Raw genomic sequence first — 17,419 nt, 5'->3', positions numbered from 1 at the left:
GTAGATGGGGCTCCAGGCCAATGGCAGCTGGGACTCAGAGCCTAGGGCTGTGGCAGAAAGTGCCAAGGTTTCCCCAGCCCCCTCCTCACATCTGCCAAGACCCTTACCCCCAGCCCAGGCAGGACCCTCTCCCTCCCCACTCCCAGGGGACCCAGGGGACAAGTCCTGGTATGCCTATTCCCTCTCTCCCATCCTCCCTCTTCCCATTCCCCTGGCAACCAGAACAGACCCATCAAGGAGAAGGACCTGGCAGCTGTGCAGGGAGAGACTAATGGCCCGGAAGGAAGGAGGGGCCTGGAGAGAGAGACGGTGGGGATGTGAGCCTGCGGTTGGGCGTTGGCCCTTCTCAGAGGACACACAAAGCGGGGGAGGCTGCTCTGCCCTGCAATGCTGAAGGAGCTGGCAGCCAGGGAGCCACCCTCCTCACTGCCTCAGCCAGAGATCCAACCCGGAGTCCCAAACCTGCTTCCCCAGATGCCCAACTCTTGTCCTGAGGGTCAACCCCAGGCAGACCTGTCCCTGCTGGAGAGCCCTAGAGTCCCCCACGGCAGCAGCCCCATGGCTCCTGGCAAATGCCCGAAGGTCTCAGCTCCTGCAGACCCTGCGAGCTGGAGCTGCCCCGTCCACTCCCCGGCAGTCTGTGCCTGCGTTCTGGAAGCCATTTGACATGCAAAGGCCGGACCTCAGCCTTCCAGCTAACTCCAGGGTGGGGAGGGGAGGAAGGGATGTGTGGTGTGTGTGTGTAATGTGTGTGCACATAGGTGTGCAGTGCTATTATACATATGTGTCTGTGTGCACAGGCTTGTGGATCTGTTCTGTGGCCTCCTTTCTCCTCTTTCAGTCCCTGAAGCGTTGGGGATGGGCATCCTCTCTTCCCCATCCAGCCCCACCCATCCTTGGGTACCTGCACCTCTCTAATACTGGAAACCGGTTCCTGTCAGTCCATCCATCTCTCAGCCTTGGCAGCAGCCGCCACCCCTCAGCCCCCTCCCCTTCCTACCTCAGGAATCGTCCTGGTTCCCGTAAGGCCATGACTGCGCAGCAGTTGGTTGGGGGAAGGGAGAATCCAGGAAAGCCAGACAGCACACACCCGCTCAGTCAGCTCAGCTTCTGGCAGACACAGACCCTGCCCGTGGGTCCCAGAGCTGGGCCCAGTCACCCTCAGCCCCTTGTGATGTGCCCACCCTGTTAGGGCCTGGGTGGGTCCAGGTTTGGAAGCTGTGTCTTCAGAGCGGAGACATAAGCAAGCACCCCCTGGCCAAGTGTCCGGGGAGGGGGAGGAGAAGTGGCCAGTCCATTAGCCGCAGAGCTGGCGCCAGGCAGCAACCCTTCACTGGGCCCTGGGGATTACGGAGAGGCGGCCTTCCCCGCTCCCTTCGCCGCTTCTCCCCTCCGGTTCCCCGACATCTCGCTGGGTGTGGCGACAAAGGAGGTGACTGACAGCAGGTGAACGCAGAGCATAGCCTTCAGGGGGAAAGTGGAGACACAGGCTCTGGGGCCTAAGCCAGGCCAGCTCTCCATCCACCTGAGCCACCTCCTCCCTACGGTGCCAGAACCCCCCAGTCCTCCTATCCCCCAGTTTTTACCAGGTCTTTCCGACAGGGACCCCAGCTCACATCAGCCCTCCCACCCTATTCTCCAGCTCTGGATGCTGGCTGAAGAGCGCTGACCTCCAACCCCGCCTGCCTGTGGCCTGTAGTCGCCATCCCTGCTGGCTTCCCTACCAGCAACAGGGGGAACCGAGTAGGCAGGGCGCCAGCAACCGGGGAGGGAGGGTGCGGCGCTCCCGCGGCTGCAGGGGTGGGGCGTCCCCCTCCCCACTTAGCCGCACAGTCAGGCCAGTGGGAGGAGCTGCCCGTGCCCCCGCCGAGCCTGCAGGATTATAAAGCCTCCCGCCGCGGTCTGCGGCTCGGGGACCAGCTCTGCCAGCGGCGACTGCTCGTCCTCGGTCACCATGAGCCACCCGTCGGGCCTCCGGGCCAGCAGCATCAGCTCCACCTCCTACCGCCGCACCTTCGGCCCGCCGCCTTCGCTGTCCCCCGGGGCCTTCTCCTACTCGTCCAGCTCCCGTTTCTCGGGCAGCCGCCTGCTGGGCTCGGCGTCCTCCAGCTCGTCCGTGCGTCTGGGCAGCTTCCGCGGGCCCCGCGCCGGCGCGGGCGCCTTCCTGCGCCTGCCCTCGGAGCGCCTCGACTTCTCCTTGACCGAGGCCCTCAACCAGGAGTTTCTGGCCACGCGCAGCAACGAGAAGCAGGAGCTGCAGGAGCTCAACGACCGCTTCGCCAACTTCATCGAGAAGGTGCGCTTCCTGGAGCAGCAGAACGCGGCCCTGCGCGGGGAGCTGAGCCAGGCCCGGGGCCAGGAGCCGGCGCGCGCCGACCAGCTGTGCCAGCAGGAGCTGCGCGAGCTGCGCCGGGAGCTGGAGCTGCTGGGCCGCGAGCGCGACCGGGTGCAAGTGGAGCGCGACGGGCTGGCGGAGGACCTGGCGGCGCTCAAGCAGAGGTCAGGGGGCAGGGCCGGGCGGCGACCTGGAGGCGGCTGCTCCACCCTTCCCTTCCCTCGCCCCCAGCCACTCCAGGGAGTTGCTTCCAGGCTCAACGCGGGAGGGCGTGTGCTGGCAGCATCCTTGCCCGCCCTCTACCACTTTGCTGAGTCTCTGGGGAGGCAAAGTGGCCATGTCTCTTCGTGTATAAAGCGGCCTCCGCTCAGCTCCCAGCCCACTAGACAGAAAATGGGGCGCACCCATCAGGCAGCCTGAAGACCCCTCCTGGGAGTCCTGGGCAGTACCCCAGATCCTGGGGGGTGGGGGGTGGGCGGGAGGACGGTGACCCTGCAGCTCAGCCTCTGCCCACTCTCCCCACCAGGCTGGAGGACGAAACACACAAGCGGGAGGACGCTGAGCACAACCTCGTGCTCTTCCGCAAGGTGAGCCGGGGCCCCGCGTGGGTGTCCGTCCCCCTACCTCTACCCCCGGCCTGTGTGTCCAGGGCAGCATCAGTGGGTGCGGGGAGGCCATCAGAAGCCTTCAGAGGCTCTTCCTCTTGCTGAGCAGCCCCTCCCTGCTCTTGAACCCCTATGCTACCCCATGAAGGACGTGGACGATGCAACCCTGGCCCGCCTGGAGCTAGAGCGTAAGATTGAATCTCTGATGGATGAGATTGAGTTCCTCAAGAAGCTGCATGAGGAGGTGGGTGAACCCGGATATCAGGGGAGGCTTCGGAGGTTGGGAGGTTGGTCTCTTTGGAGGTAGGAGGCAAGCTCTGGAGGAGACGGGCAGATACAGCGGAGGAATCGCCCTGGGGAAGCGAAGTGGGAGTCTGGAGAGACACAGCCCCTCCACCTCGGCCTACAGGTGGTTTGTCTCCCGCCCATGCGCCACCTGGTGGCGAAGAGCGGAGCTGCACCGACAACCTAGCCGCGGGCTCAGTGTGGGCCAGGCTCAGGCTGCGCAGTCCCGGGCGCGCTGCACTCCTTGGCGCCCCCTTTTGGTCACTCAAGTGTGTGTGCTCTTTTCTGTGCGGGAACTACGCGGCCCGCGTGGGATCTGCGCGGCGAACTCGACGTCCTGGTATCCTGGGCGGCAGGAGTTGCGAGACATGCAGGTGAACATGGAGAACCAGCAGGTGCAGCAGGTCGAAGTGGAGGCGACCGTGAAGCCCGAGCTAACAGCAGCGCTAAGGGACATCCGCGCGCAGTACGAGAGCATCGCGGCCAAGAACATGCAGGAGGCGGAGGAGTGGTACAAGTCCAAGGTGGGAGAGCCCAGGGGGTTGGGAGGACCCCAGAGGGTAGGGCGCCTGGGCGACGGCGCATCCCGTCTGCCCACACCTGGGGTGCCCTCCACCCTGCAGTACGCGGACCTGTCGGACGCCGCCAACCGAAACCATGAGGCCCTGCGCCAGGCCAAGCAGGAGATGAATGAGTCGCGACGCCAGATCCAGAGCCTGACGTGCGAGGTGGACGGACTGCGAGGCACGGTGAGTACCAGGCTGCCCGCCGGCTGGGGGCGGGGGGGCGGGTACGGTGAAGGCTGCCCCCTCTCTGACCCGTGCTCCCGCCCCCACCCCAGAACGAGGCGCTGCTCAGACAGCTGCGGGAGCTGGAGGAGCAGTTTGCGCTGGAGGCCGGCGGGTACCAGGCGGGCAATGCGCGCCTCGAGGAGGAGCTGAGGCAGCTAAAGGAGGAGATGGCGCGGCACCTGCGCGAGTACCAGGAGCTCCTCAACGTCAAGATGGCCTTAGACATCGAGATCGCCACCTACCGGAAGCTGCTGGAGGGCGAGGAGAGCCGGTGGGGGCGGGGCTGCCGGAGGGGGGCAGGGTGTGGTCCTGGAAGGGATGTGTTCGGGTCTGGGCAGAGGAGCTAACCACTTGCTTCGCCCCCAGGATCTCCGTGCCCGTCCATTCCTTTGCATCCTTAAATATCAGGACGACTGGTGAGTCTCCCACACCTGGCCCCCAGCCTGTCTGTCCCCTTGTCCTCTCCTGCCCTGACCGGACTCTTGCTAAGGCTCTGCTCTGGGATTATTTCTCTCTATCGAATCCTGGTCTACTCTCGCCCTTCTAAGTCCTGCCCCTCCCCTCACCATCGTCGGTATGAGCGCTTAAAAGGAAGTCATCACCAAACCTCCTCTCTCCCACCCTCACCTGCTTTTTCCAGTGCCGGAGGTGGAGCCTCCGCAGGACAGCCACAGCCGGAAGATGGTTCTGATTAAGACCATTGAGACCCGGAATGGGGAGGTGAGATGGGACACTTGGGCCCAGGACCCCATCGTTTTCCATATTATTTCTGAGCCCCAGCTTGGCTGCCGCTGATCTTAGGATGTTGTGGGATAGTGGTTCTTGGGGTGGGAGGGAGACAGAGAAGGTAGATGGATGGATCGGAGCCTCCGCCTTTTATGCCAGAAGGGAGATACCAGGTCCCAAAGGAGCTGGGAGGAGGGTGGTCCTGAATGTTTGTGCCCTTCACATGCCTTGCCCCCAGCAGGTGGTGACAGAGTCCCATAAGGAGCAGCGCAGTGAGCTGGACAAGTCCTCTACTCACAGCTATTGAACCCCTTGGTCCAGAAGTCCCTGACCTGCCCTAGGCCTACTCAAAGCCCATACCCGAACACCGGTCCTGAATTAGTCTCCTCTCCATCTGCATGCATCTAGGGACGGTACCAGTTGCCCCTTCCCTGGCCTCTAGCCAAACCCTACCCAGCCAGCTGTAGCTGAGCCTCTCCCTGCCCTGAATATAGATATGACTCATATATTCCCCTTTTCTGATCTCGGTAAGAGGCCGATGATTCCCCAGTCTACTTCTGCCATGATCCCATGATCAGTGGGGTGGGCCAGGGTCTGAGTTTAACTACGAATCAAATAAAACTGCTGTCAAAGAAACCTCTGTAGTGCATCTGTGTCTGTGGAAGTGGTGGTACCCGTGAGGAGGATTTTCAGCAGTATTTTCTCCTTGTCTCTAGTCATTTCTTTTCTGCATCCCACTATCTGTGCATCTCACTAGGAGGCATCAATGACTCCTATCTACCTTTCTGGCTTTTCTCCTACCTCTCTGTCCTTCTCAACTTGTGTTCCCCCTCTGCAGCCCTGAATGACCAGTTGCCTCTGGGTGTCCCATAGGCCCACAAATTCAACATGTCCCAAACTGAGCTCTTCTCTACCATCTGTAACCATGTTCTTCCTTCTGGATTCCCCACCTTAGAAGAAGGCACCACTAGAACCTCTATTGCCCAAATTAGAATTCAATTCATCTCACACCCTTTTCTTCACCTCCCCACCCCAGGCAATTCTGATAATTTTTTTCTTTTTTAAAAAAATTATATTTTTATTGATTTTTTTACAGAGAGGAAGGGAGAGGGATAGAGTTACAAACATCAATTCAGCTGCCTCCTGCACACCCCCCACTGTGGATGTGCCCGCAAGCAAGGTACATGCACTTGATGGGAGCTGAACCTGGGACCTTTTAGTCCGCAGGCTGACGCTCTATCCACTGAGCCAAACCAGTCAGGGCGTTAATTTTTTTCTTAATTCATTCAAGCCTGTCTGGTTCTCCCCATCCCCCCTGTCACCACCCTAGTCCAGGCCACCATCATCTCTGGCCTGGGTTACACTATCTGCCTCAGTAGTCTCTCCCCTAGCCTGTCCCTGTCATCCACTTAAACCTAATCAACACTTAGCCAGCAAATCAAACTCTGCCACCACTACCCCTCCCCCTACTTGAAAATGTCCACTTTTGCCCTGGCCAGGTAGCTCAGTTAGTTAGCATCATCCCAATATGCCAAGGTTTTGGGTTCAATGTGGTTTGATCTCCAGTCAGGGCACATACTAGAGTCAACCAACGAACACATATATAAGTGAAACAACAAATCAATGTTTCTCTCTCTCTCCCCCCTCTCTTGCCCCCCCACTCAAATCAAGAAATTTAAAAAAAAAATTGCAAGAAAAGAAAATGTCACCCTAGTTGGTTTGGCTCAGTGGATAGAGCATTGGCCTGTTGACTGAAGGGACCCAGGTTCGATTCCGGTCAAGGGCACATGCCTGGGTTGTGGGCTTGATCCCCAGTAGGAGGCATGCAGGAGGCAGCCGATCAATGATTCTCTCTCATCATTGATGTTTCTATCTTATTCCCTCTCCTGTCCTCTCTGAAATCAATAAAAATATTTAAAAAAGAAAAGAAAAGAAATGTCCGTTTCCACTCTGTCCTCCAACTCCATTCCACCTTACCCTTGCCTTCAAGTCAAAATCTACTTCTGGACTGCCCTGGCTGGGGAGCTCAATTGATTAGAATCAACCAATGAATGCATAAATAAGTGGAAAAACAAATCAATGTTTCTCACTCTAGCCGGTTTCTCTACGTGGATAGAGCATCGGCCCACAGACTGAAGAGTCCCAGGGTTCTATTCAGGTCAAGGGTGTGTACCTCAGTTGCAGGCTTGATCCCCAGCCCTGGTTGGGGCACATGTGGGAGGCAACCAATCAATGTGTTTCTCTCACATTGATGTTTCTTTCTCTCCCCCTCCCATCTACTCTCTCTAAAAATCAATGGAGAAATATCCTCAGGTAAGAGTTAATAAAAAAAAAAAAATTGGTGTTTCTCTCTCTCTCTCTCTCTCTCTCTCTCAAAATCAATCAATAAATTTTAAAAATATTTAAAATCTTTTTCTGGATTTTAAATGACCTTCACTCAATTACAGTGCTAGGTGAAGGAAATAAGCTAGAGTCCCCTCTCAAGAAGCTCACAGTCTGGGGGGGGGGGGGGGGGTAGATAGACAACTAAAAAGACAATTCCAACCTGGTGGTGAGTGCTATGACTGGGGAAGGAGATGGATTGTAGGAACATGAAGAGGAGCACCTAACACAGCCTTGAAGTAAGGCTTCTTCTCAAAGGGGGTGCCATCACACTGAGCACTGAGGAACAAACAGGAGTTATTCAGGGGAAGCAGGGAGAGGAGGAGGACTTTCTAGGTAAATGTCAGCCAAGAGGTAAGGGAACAAGTTTGGAAATTAAAAACATTTCTATAATGCTGGGGTGCAGGACAGAAAGGGAGGAATGGTGTTGAGGTTGGAGAAATGAGAACCAGTCATGGAGGATCTTATATGCCCCATTAAGGCATTCAGAATGTATCCTAAAGCCATGGTCGACAAACCACGGCTCGAGAGCCACATGCGGCTCTTCGTCCCCTTGAGTGTGGCTCTTCCACAAAATACCACGTGCGGGCGCGCACGTACAGTGCCATTGAAACTTCATGGCCCATGCGCAGAGGTCGGTATTTTGTGGAAGAGCTGGTATTTTGTGGAAGAGCCACACTCCAGGGACCAAAGAGCCGCATGTGGCTCAAAAGCCCTGGTTTGCCGACCACTGTCCTAAAGGAAAGGGAAGAAAAGGATTTAACCAGGAGGATAAAGTATTTAGATCTGCATTTTAGAAAGAATGTCTAGCTGTAGTGTGCAAAAACAATTGAAAGGAGATGGAGGACCAGTTCAGAGGCTGTTGCAGTGCAACATGCAAAAGATATTGTTGGGCAAAGAAGTGGATGGATTTGAGAAATATTCAAGGAGTAGAATCTGCAATACCCAGGGAGAGATTGGCAGGTGAGGGGAAAAGGAAATAGCAAAGGTGACCTAAGGTTTTGGCTCGAACAAACAGGCAGATGGTGAACCTTTCACAGAAACAGGAAAGATTAGAGTAATGGGAGAGGGGCCCAAGACAACAAAGTCAGTTTTGGACTTTTTGAGTGTGAGAAAAATCAAGAGGAATGGCTGGCAGGCAGTTGGATCCACAGGTCTGGAGTTCAGGTGTGATGGGATAGTTTAAGATACTGAATCTATCAGTATATTTCTGCTTTGATGCTTTCTTCTACAAGTAGCATATAACCCCATTTTTAAAAAAGAAAAAAGGAAGTAAAGAATGTAGGGAGCGGCTATGGGGTCAAGCCTCAGATTGACCTATGGCAGGATCACAAACAAGTCCCAGCTTGGAGGGCAGAGCCCTCCTAGCATAATTAAGCTTGACCTTGTAGTCTTCCCTAGTCCCTTCCTGGATAGCTAGTGGTCTGTGGGAGGTGCGGCAAGTGCTGCCAAAATAAGGTGAAACTCACAAGAACATGGTAAACATGTTGACCACTTCCCTTGTTTTGCTTTGTGTGCTCTGACTATAAAATAAAGCTTTGGCTTGCAGGCTGGGTCTCTCTGTGCCCTCATCCAGGCACAGGAGATCCACCTAGCCCCAGCTGTATTCTCTTGTCTGTCTTCTTTAATCCTTCACCATCCCTCCTCAGGTTCACTGAGCCTGGCCATGCTGAGCGCGGTTCAAAGAAATATCTCATGTAACAAGAGCCAGTGGCAGGCAGACTGAGATTGGTTGATTTGGCAGCTCAGTGATGTCATTAAGGGCCCAGCCTCTATCCAAGGTTCTGCTCAGCTTTAGAAGGAGCTCTGTTCTCGAGATAGTTCTCCTCGGGTCCCAAGTGGCTGCTAGAAGCTGCTGAGTGAGGCTTCTCTCTTCATAGCCAGTGGAGGAAAGAGAAAAAGCCTTATAACCTTGTAACTCAGACCTCCCAGGTATGACTTATGAGTCCTTTTCCTTAGTCTGCCTGTTGGTGTGTCCACTCCTAGAGCAATAAAGTTGCCAGGGGAAAGGCACCAATTGGTTGGGCTAATTCTCTGGTTTGGAAATGATGTTAGGAACCAACCACAGTGTCCATTGTAAATATTGCCAGGATCTCCACCACCATCAGTCACCCTCCACACACAGGCACACATATATTCACACTCTCACTTCATTTTTTTTTTTGTTTAAATTTTTTTGTTGAGGTTATTAACATTGGTTAATAACAGTATATAAGTTTCAGGTCCACAGCTTTTTTTTTTTTTAAATCCCAGTTTTTATTTGTTTTTATTTTTTTATTTTAATATATTGTATTGATTTTTTACAGAGAGGAAGGGAGAGGGATAGAGAGCTAGAAACATCAACGAGAGAGAAACATCGATCAGCTGCCTCCTGCACACTCCCCACCGGGGATGCGCCCGAAACCAAGGCACATGCCCCCGGCCGGAATCAAACCTGGGACCCCCGAGTCCACAGGCCGAAGCTCTATCCACTGAGCCAAACCGGTTTGGGCTCAGGTCTACAGCTTTATAATACATCATCTGCACATCCCATTGTGTGCTCACCACCTAAAGTCTAGTCTCCTCTCATCACCACAATTTTACCCCCCCCCCACCCTTTTTTTAAAAATATTTTTTATTGATTTTTTAGAGAGGAAGGGAGAGGGATAGAGAGTCAGAAACATCGATGAGAGGGAAACATCGATCAGCTGCCTCCTGCACACTCCCTACTGGGTATGTGCCCGCAAGCAAGGTACATGCCCTTGGCCGGAATCGAACCTGGGACACTTGAGTCCGTAGGCCGTGCTCTATCCACTGAGCCAAACAGGTTAGGGCAATTTTACCCCCTTTATCCTCTTCATCCTCCCTCCACTCCCTTCCCCTCTGGTATCCAAAATACTGTTGTCTGTGTCTAAGAGTTGGTTTGTTTTGTTTGTTCATTTGTTGCTTTTTGTTTAATATCCCACATATAAGTAAAATCATATGGTTCTTATCATTTTCCGTCTGACTTATTTCACTTAGCATGATAGTCTCAAGATCCATGTTGTTGCAAATGGCAGTATTTCATCACTTTTTATGGCTGTGGACTCACATTCTTTATAACACTTGCCTTTTCTCCCTTTGATTCAGCGGCAATTATTACCTCAGAGGAGAAATGTCACTACAGAAAAGCAGACAAAAGCTTTAGAGTTACAAATGTTTTCAAGTGAGCAAAATTTCAAGTTCGGAAACTTTCATATCAGAGTCTGTGGCCTGTGATTTGCATGGGATAAAAGGAAGAGGTTGAATTGAAGACAAGGGCATGGGCCTCTCCGGTGTGCTACGTGAGAAGAAATGAAATTACCTAAGAGCGGTGTATAAAGTGAGGAGAGAGAAGGGCCTTGGGAGGCTCCCAGAGCAGCAGCAGAAGATAGTCTTGAGGATTAAGCATCAGAGGTGTGGGGGGGAATTAGGAGCGTGCGGCCCCAGGACGCCGCCGTAAGAGCCAGCTCTCAGGAAGGAGCGGCTGGGCGCCCAGGCTAGAAAACAGTTGGAACATTTGGGTTTTACCAACAAGGAAGCTGTTTGAGACCTCCGTGGGGGCAGCTGCCAGCCAGAGGAGGGTCAGAGACAAACCTGCTCAAATGAAGCGTGAATGAGAGACGAGGGAGCGGGGAGCAGACTGGTTTCGAGATGTTTGGCAGTTAAAAGGAAGAACCACAGCAAAGACAGGCCTGTGCTTGAGAAGCGAAACTTTGAAGAAAAGAGAAACTAGACCAATAATTTTCACACTGTGAGTCATGAAACACTGTTATGCAATTATTGTGTCAAGATCAATATTTCTAAAGAATAGAAAAATTTTAATGTGGCAAAACTTTTATTTTCAGTGTATTTATGTACATGTGTACTGGATTGCCAGGTAAAATTCATTTTTTGCCTTGGATTTTGGTAAAAAAAAGAAAGAAGGAAGGCAGGAAGGAAGGAGGGAGGGAAGGAAGGAAGGAAGGAAGGAAGGAAGGAAGGAAGGCAAGAAAGAAAGAAAGAAAGAAAGAAAGAAAGAAAGAAAGGAAGAAAGAAAGAAAGGGAGGAGGGAGGAGGGGGGAGGGAGGGAGGAAGGAAGAAAGAAAGGAAGGAAGTAAGAAAGGAAGGAAGAAAAAGGAAGAGAAAGAAGACAACCAGACTGGAACCTATTTAAATGCCGAGAAGAATTAGAAAGAATCAAGTCGTCATGAAAGGGCCCAGCCATGTACAAAATGACATCATCCCAGACTTGGATGTGATTGAAGAGTTTTAGGAAAACTGAAAACCCAATTCTAATCAAGAGGATCTGATGTTAACCTCAAGGAGACAAGGCGGGATTTGCCTGTAATTAAGAAAGCTTAGCCCGCATTGATTTGTTGTGCTCTGCTTGTTGAAGGGAGAGAGTTTGCAGGACATCTACAAGAAGGTCATCTCAAAAGCCAGGATGTGGCCACATTTATTTCATACTCGTCCTCGAGAGAATCAGGTTGTGGTGGGCACCTGGATCCTGGGCCCCGGGGAGTGCCCACTGTGGCCGTGGAAATTCTTCAGGGGCCACTTGCAGTGAGTGGAAGAGGGAGTTCAGCCATTTGGGTTGCAAAGAGCAGAATATAACCAACTATCTCAGGCAGTTCATTGTGGTTATACACAAAAGTAAAGGCGACAAGAGCTGCCGCTGCCTGGGGTGGAGTGGGAGCTGCTTCACTTGAGCCTAAAACACCTGTGTGACCTGGCCTCACGGGAAGAATGCGCTCTGCAGCCTCTCAGGCCTCACAGAGGCTCAGAGGGGACAGGAAGCGCCCTCAGCAACGGGAGCACACGGCTCCCGGCCCGGGGTCCTGCAGCTTCCACCGCTCCTGTCACAATGAGCCAATGAGCTCACCCTCCACCCTGGTTTTTGCTTACTCAGAGGTTCTTCTTACTCTTGGCTTCAATGGACCTAGGGCTTCCATGCCTGATAGCAACTGAGTAACAACTTCCAGGGCTTTCTTTGGTTCTGCCCTCACTTCCTTTCTCAGAAGATGCCCACGTTCCTAGCCTTGCAGATTAACTGGCGCTCTCCATTCCCTCTGTGAGACACAACAGATATCCGCACACCGAGCTCTTGTTGGAGCCGATAGGCTGCTTCGTCCCTGTACACCTCCGCTCCCACCAGTAAACGAATGTTAAATGCATAACTAATGTTGACTGTATGTGTTCCTAAACCTGGTTTTGACACTTGTTATAAAAACCTCACAGGTCAAGCAAATATTTTTAAACTAATGAAGAGTGTGAAAAGTACAATTTTCATTAAACACGTGACATCGTGGTTAACATCTGCATTTAAATCTTGGGACCTTCTGCTTACTAGATGTATGGCCTGGGGAGGGGTACTTCACCTCTCTTTGCCTTGGTTTCCTCATCTGCAAAATGAATAGCAGCTACTCCGTGGAACTGTTGTGAAGATTAAATGAGAGTTGAATGGACTTGGCTATACTGGAGGGAGGAGAATGGGTGATATGGCCCCTAAACTGCTTCCCTCGGCAGGGTAACCAGGGACCTTATAACTTGTAAACTAAGGATCACAATTCCAGTTACTCTTTTTTTAAAGTACATTTTTATTGATTTCAGAGAGGAAGGGAGAGAGAGAGAGAAACATCAATGATGAGAGAGAATCATAGATCGGCTGCCTCCTGCACACCTTATAGTGGGAATCCAGCCTGCAACCCGGGCATGTGTCCTGACCGGGAATCAAACCCTGACCTCCAGGTTCATAGGTCGGCACTCAACCACTGAGCCACGCCAGCCGGGCTCCAGTTATTCTTTAACAGTGTAAACATCAAAGTGTTTTTTCTGTTTCAAGGGGAAAGCTCGAGCCTGTGCTGCAGCCTTTCTTCGTACTGTATACATTTCCTATTGCTGTTGTAATAAACTACCACAAACTTGGTGGCTTAAAACAACAAATTTATTACTGTGCTGGAGGTCAGAAGTCTAAAATGGGATGACAGTCCTAGTCAGTTTGGCTCAGTATATAGAGTGTCAGCCTGTGGACCGAAGAGTCCCGGGTTCGATTCCGGTCAAGGGCACATACTTTGGTTGCAGGCTTGATCCCTGGCCCAGGTCAGGGTGAAAATATCCTCGGGCGAGGGTTAACAAAACAAAACAAAAAAATTCACTTAAAATGGCATGACAGCTCTATGGTCCGGCTGGAGGGTCTAGAGCAGTGATGGCGAACCTTTTGAGCTCGGCATGTCAGCATTTTGAAAAACCCTAACTTAACTCTGGTGCCGTGTCACATATAGAAATTTTTTGATATTGGCAACCATAGTAAAACAAAAACTTATATTTTTGATATTTATTTTATATATTTAAATGCCATTTAACAAAGAAAAATCAACCAAAAAAATGAGTTCGCGTGTCACCTCTGACACGCGTGTCATAGGTTCGCCATCACTGGCCTAGAGACTGCCCCCTTTCCTTGGCCTCTGGCCCTTTCTATCTTCAAAGCCAGGGCGCCACTCAGATCTCTGCTTTAGTTATCATCTCTTCTATGACGCTGCTCCCCTTGCCTCCCTCTGATAAGGATCCTTGTCGTTACATTGTGTGCACCAGATAATCCGGGATAATCTCCGACTCCTTCACTTAATCAAATCAATTACCAAATGGGCAAAAAACTTAATACATGTTTTTCCAAAGAAGATATACAAATGACCAACAAACACATGGAAAGATGCCCAACATCATTAGTTATTAAAGAAATGCAAAGCAAAACCTTGAGATATCATTTCACACCTATTAGAATGCTATTAAAAAGAAAAAAAGATAAAAAAGCAAAAAAAAAAAAATGAGGACTGAATAGAACAAAGACAGAAAAAAAGATAGAAAATAACTGGTGTTGGGGAGAATGGAGAGAAACTGGTACTCCCATACATTGCTGGTGGAAATGTAAAATCAGTCAGTTGCTGTGGAAAGCAGTTTGGCAGGTTCCCAAAAAGTTACACCTTATGACCCAGCAGCTGCACTCATGGATATATATACCCAAAAGAATTAAAAACAGATACTCAAACAAGTGCATGTACATGCATGGGAACAACCCAAATGTCCATCAAAGGGTGAACGGATAAACAAGATGTGATATATACATATAATGAAGTACTATTCCGCTATAAAAAGGAATGAAGTACTTGTACATGCTACAACATGGATGAGTCTTGAGAACATTATGCCAGGTGGAAGAAGCCAGACATAGGAGACCACACATATATGATTCCACTTATGTGAAATATTTGGACGAGGGAGACAAAAAGCAGATTGGTGGTTGCCACACGTTGGGGGAGGGGAGAATAAGTAGGAACTGACTTTCGGGTATGAGGTTTCCTTTTGAGGTGATGAAAATGTTTTGGAACTAGATAGAGATGGTGGTTATACAACACCGTGAATGTACTCAACGCCACTGATGCTCACTTTACATTGTTTGATTTTATGTTATACGAATTTTACCCGAATTAAAAAAAAATACTAAAAAGAGCTTATAGCTAAGACCAAGTAGAACCAATATTTCAAATGAATATAATTAACATTCTTAGAGAGATAAGGAGTAATCTAATCTCCATAAAAATAGATAGTTACAAGAAAAGAATGATTAGAGACCTTGGAAATAAAAATTATAATTGTTGAAACGTAAAATTCAGCTTTTGTGTTCCTTATGATAGTCAGTCAAATTCAGCTCCAAGAGGAGACATAGGAAAGGCATAGGAAAACGAAGTTTATTACATTCAGGGGTCCTAGAGAGGGGTCACGACATGCCACACAGGGTCACAGGGGAAGCTATGGTTTTGGTCCAGTGGCAGAAGACGGGGGAGAGAAGAGTTAGGCCACCACATTTATTGGAGTTTCCAAGGGAAAGGCCAGGCAGGGCAGGGTGAATAGTTTGGGATTGGCTAGAATTAATACTTTCCGCAGGCTCTAAACTATAGGAGTGGCCCCTAGTTGCCTGATATCTGGTCCTGGAATGATTAAGGCAGAGGAATATTGACTCCTGGGGTGCATGGACCAGAGAGAAGAAATACGCTCTAGAATCGTTAATTTGCATGGAAAGGAATGCTCTAGGGGGAGTCCTTTGCTACCTTTAGGAATTAGCTGGTGCTGGGGAAGCAGTCTCTCTAGTTTGCAAGGTTTGGGTGTTTTTAAAAAAATATATTTTATTGAATTTTTACAGAGAGGAAGGGAGGGGGATAGAGAGTTAGAAACATCAATGAGAGAGAAACACCAATCAGCTGCCTCCTGCACACTTCCCACTGGGGATGTGCCCGTAACCAAGGTACATGCCCTTGACCAGAATTGAACCTGGGACACTTGAGTCCGTAGGCTGACGCTCTATCCACTGAGCCAAACTGGTTAGGGCTTGGTTTTTTCCCCCAAAGATGTCAGAACATTATCATAAGTAAGAAAAATAAAAGAAACATTATCATAAGCAAAAATATATATCATGTATTATATCTAAGTTATATATATAACACATATTACAGAGCTGACTTGAAGAATTCCAGAATGCTCCTATTAAAAACTAAATTAGGCCCTGGCTGGTTTGGCTCAGTGGATAGAGCAGACTGAGGGTCCCAGGTTTGATTCTGGTCAGGGGCACATGCCCAGGTTAGGGGATCGATCCCCAGTTGGGGGCGTGCAGGAGACAGCCAGTCGATGATTCTCTCTAACCATTGATGTTTCTTTCTCTCTCTCTCTCTCTCTCTCTCTCTCTCTCTCTCTCTCTCTCTCTCCCCCTCTTCCTTCCTCTCTGAAATCAATAAAAATATATATATATTTTAAAAAAAACCTAGCCCTGGCCGGTTTTGCTCAGTGGATAGAGCGCCGGCCTGTGGACTGGGGGTCCCAGGTTCGATTTCGGTCAAGGGTGTGTGCCTTGTTTGCGGGCACATCCCCAGTGGGAGGTGTGCGGGAGGCAGCTGATCGGTGTTTCTCTCTCATCGATGTTTCTGGCTCTCTATCCCTCTCCCTTCCTCTCTGTAAAAAATCAATAAAATATATTAAAAAAAAACAACAACCCACAAACAAACCCTAAATTAGGTCCTTGTTGGTTTGGCTCAGTGGATAGAGTGCCGGCCTACGGACGGAAGGGTCCCAGGTTCGTGGTGGTCAAGGGCATATGCCCGGGTTGCAGGCTCGATCCCCAGTGTTGGGCATGCAGGAGGTAGCCGATCAATGATTCTCTCTCATCGTTGATGTTTCTATCTCTCTCTTCCTCTCTGAAATAAATAAAAATATATTTTAAAAAATATTTTTTAAAAAATAAAATAAAATAAATTCGGCCCTGGCCCATGTGGATAAGTGGTTGGAGCGTCGGCCCGCACACCAAAGGGTCTCAGGTTCGATTCCTGATCAAGGGCACATAACTGGGTTGCAGGTTTGATCCTTGGCCCAGGTCAGAGCACACGAGGGAGGCTCTCTCTCCCTCTCCTTTTCTCTCTTTCCCTCCCTCCCTCCCTCTCTTCCACTCTCTAAAAAAATCAATGGAAAAAATATCCTCCAATGAGGATTAACCAAAAAAAAAAAATAATAATAAAAGTAAAAACTAAATTAGGGCTGCATTCTTCCAGAATTTACAAAAGGATGAAGAGAAAGTATAAAAGTTAAAAACATGAATAACAGATGCAGAAAATCCTAAATCTGTCCAATAGGAGTTTTAGTGGGAGAGAATAAACTAGTACTTCCCAAACTTTAGCAAGTCTGAATCATGTGAGGATCTTATTAAAAAGCAGATTCTGATTCAGAAGATCCATGAACCAGACTTTAATAAAAATTCTCCAAAGCAGCCGAAACCGGTTTGGCTCAGTGGATGGAGCGTCAGCCTGCGGACTGAAAGGTCCCAGGTTCGATTCCGGTCAAGGGCATGTACCTGGGTTGCAGGCACATCCCCAGTAGGAGATGTGCAGGAGGCAGCTGATCGATGTTTCTCTCTCATCGATGTTTCTAGCTCTCTATCTCTCTCCCTTCCTCTCTGTAAAAAATCAATAAAATATATTTAAAAAAAAAATTCTCCAAAGCAGAAGATGGGTATAAGTCTTGAGGTTGAAAGGCTCTTCAAGTGCTCGTTTGAATAAATTAAAACATACACCAGGATATAGTGAGAGAGGAGAGAGGGCTGAGATGAAGTTGGAGAGGAGACAGGGAAAATCAGGAAGCCCCTTATATGCCATAAACTCTGGGAAAACTTTGGTTGATTCTTACTGCAACTACAAAGGACTCTTCAGAATAAACCATGTTACAATATTTCCTCTTCTGGAGAAGAAATAGAATTGATAAATTATCATTGTTACTGG

The 17,419-nt window shown here is 50.1% G+C and overlaps 1 protein-coding gene across 2 annotated transcripts; it reads left to right on the top strand.

Annotated features, from left to right (window-relative positions):
- Window positions 1-1,723: 1,723 nt before the first annotated feature.
- Window positions 1,724-5,378, top strand: PRPH (peripherin). Of its 2 annotated transcripts, none has more exons than XM_036301193.1 (9): window positions 1,724-2,499; window positions 2,862-2,922; window positions 3,089-3,184; window positions 3,582-3,749; window positions 3,849-3,974; window positions 4,067-4,287; window positions 4,383-4,432; window positions 4,657-4,736; window positions 4,981-5,378. In XM_036301193.1, exons 1-9 carry the CDS (start codon window positions 1,955-1,957, stop codon window positions 5,047-5,049), a joined length of 1,416 nt encoding a protein of 471 aa, XP_036157086.1. In that variant the 5' UTR covers window positions 1,724-1,954; the 3' UTR covers window positions 5,050-5,378. The 2 variants fall into 2 exon arrangements, with proteins under 2 accessions (XP_036157086.1, XP_036157087.1); XM_036301194.1 differs by having other exon boundaries at window positions 1,735-2,499; window positions 4,984-5,378.
- Window positions 5,379-17,419: the final 12,041 nt, after the last annotated feature.

Source organism: Myotis myotis, unplaced genomic scaffold (assembly GCF_014108235.1).
Source record: "Myotis myotis isolate mMyoMyo1 unplaced genomic scaffold, mMyoMyo1.p scaffold_m19_p_3, whole genome shotgun sequence".
NCBI classification, from domain to species: Eukaryota; Metazoa; Chordata; class Mammalia; order Chiroptera; family Vespertilionidae; genus Myotis; species Myotis myotis.
The sequence above is the reverse complement of the archived record's forward strand: the minus strand, read 5'-3'. Positions and strand labels throughout refer to the sequence as shown.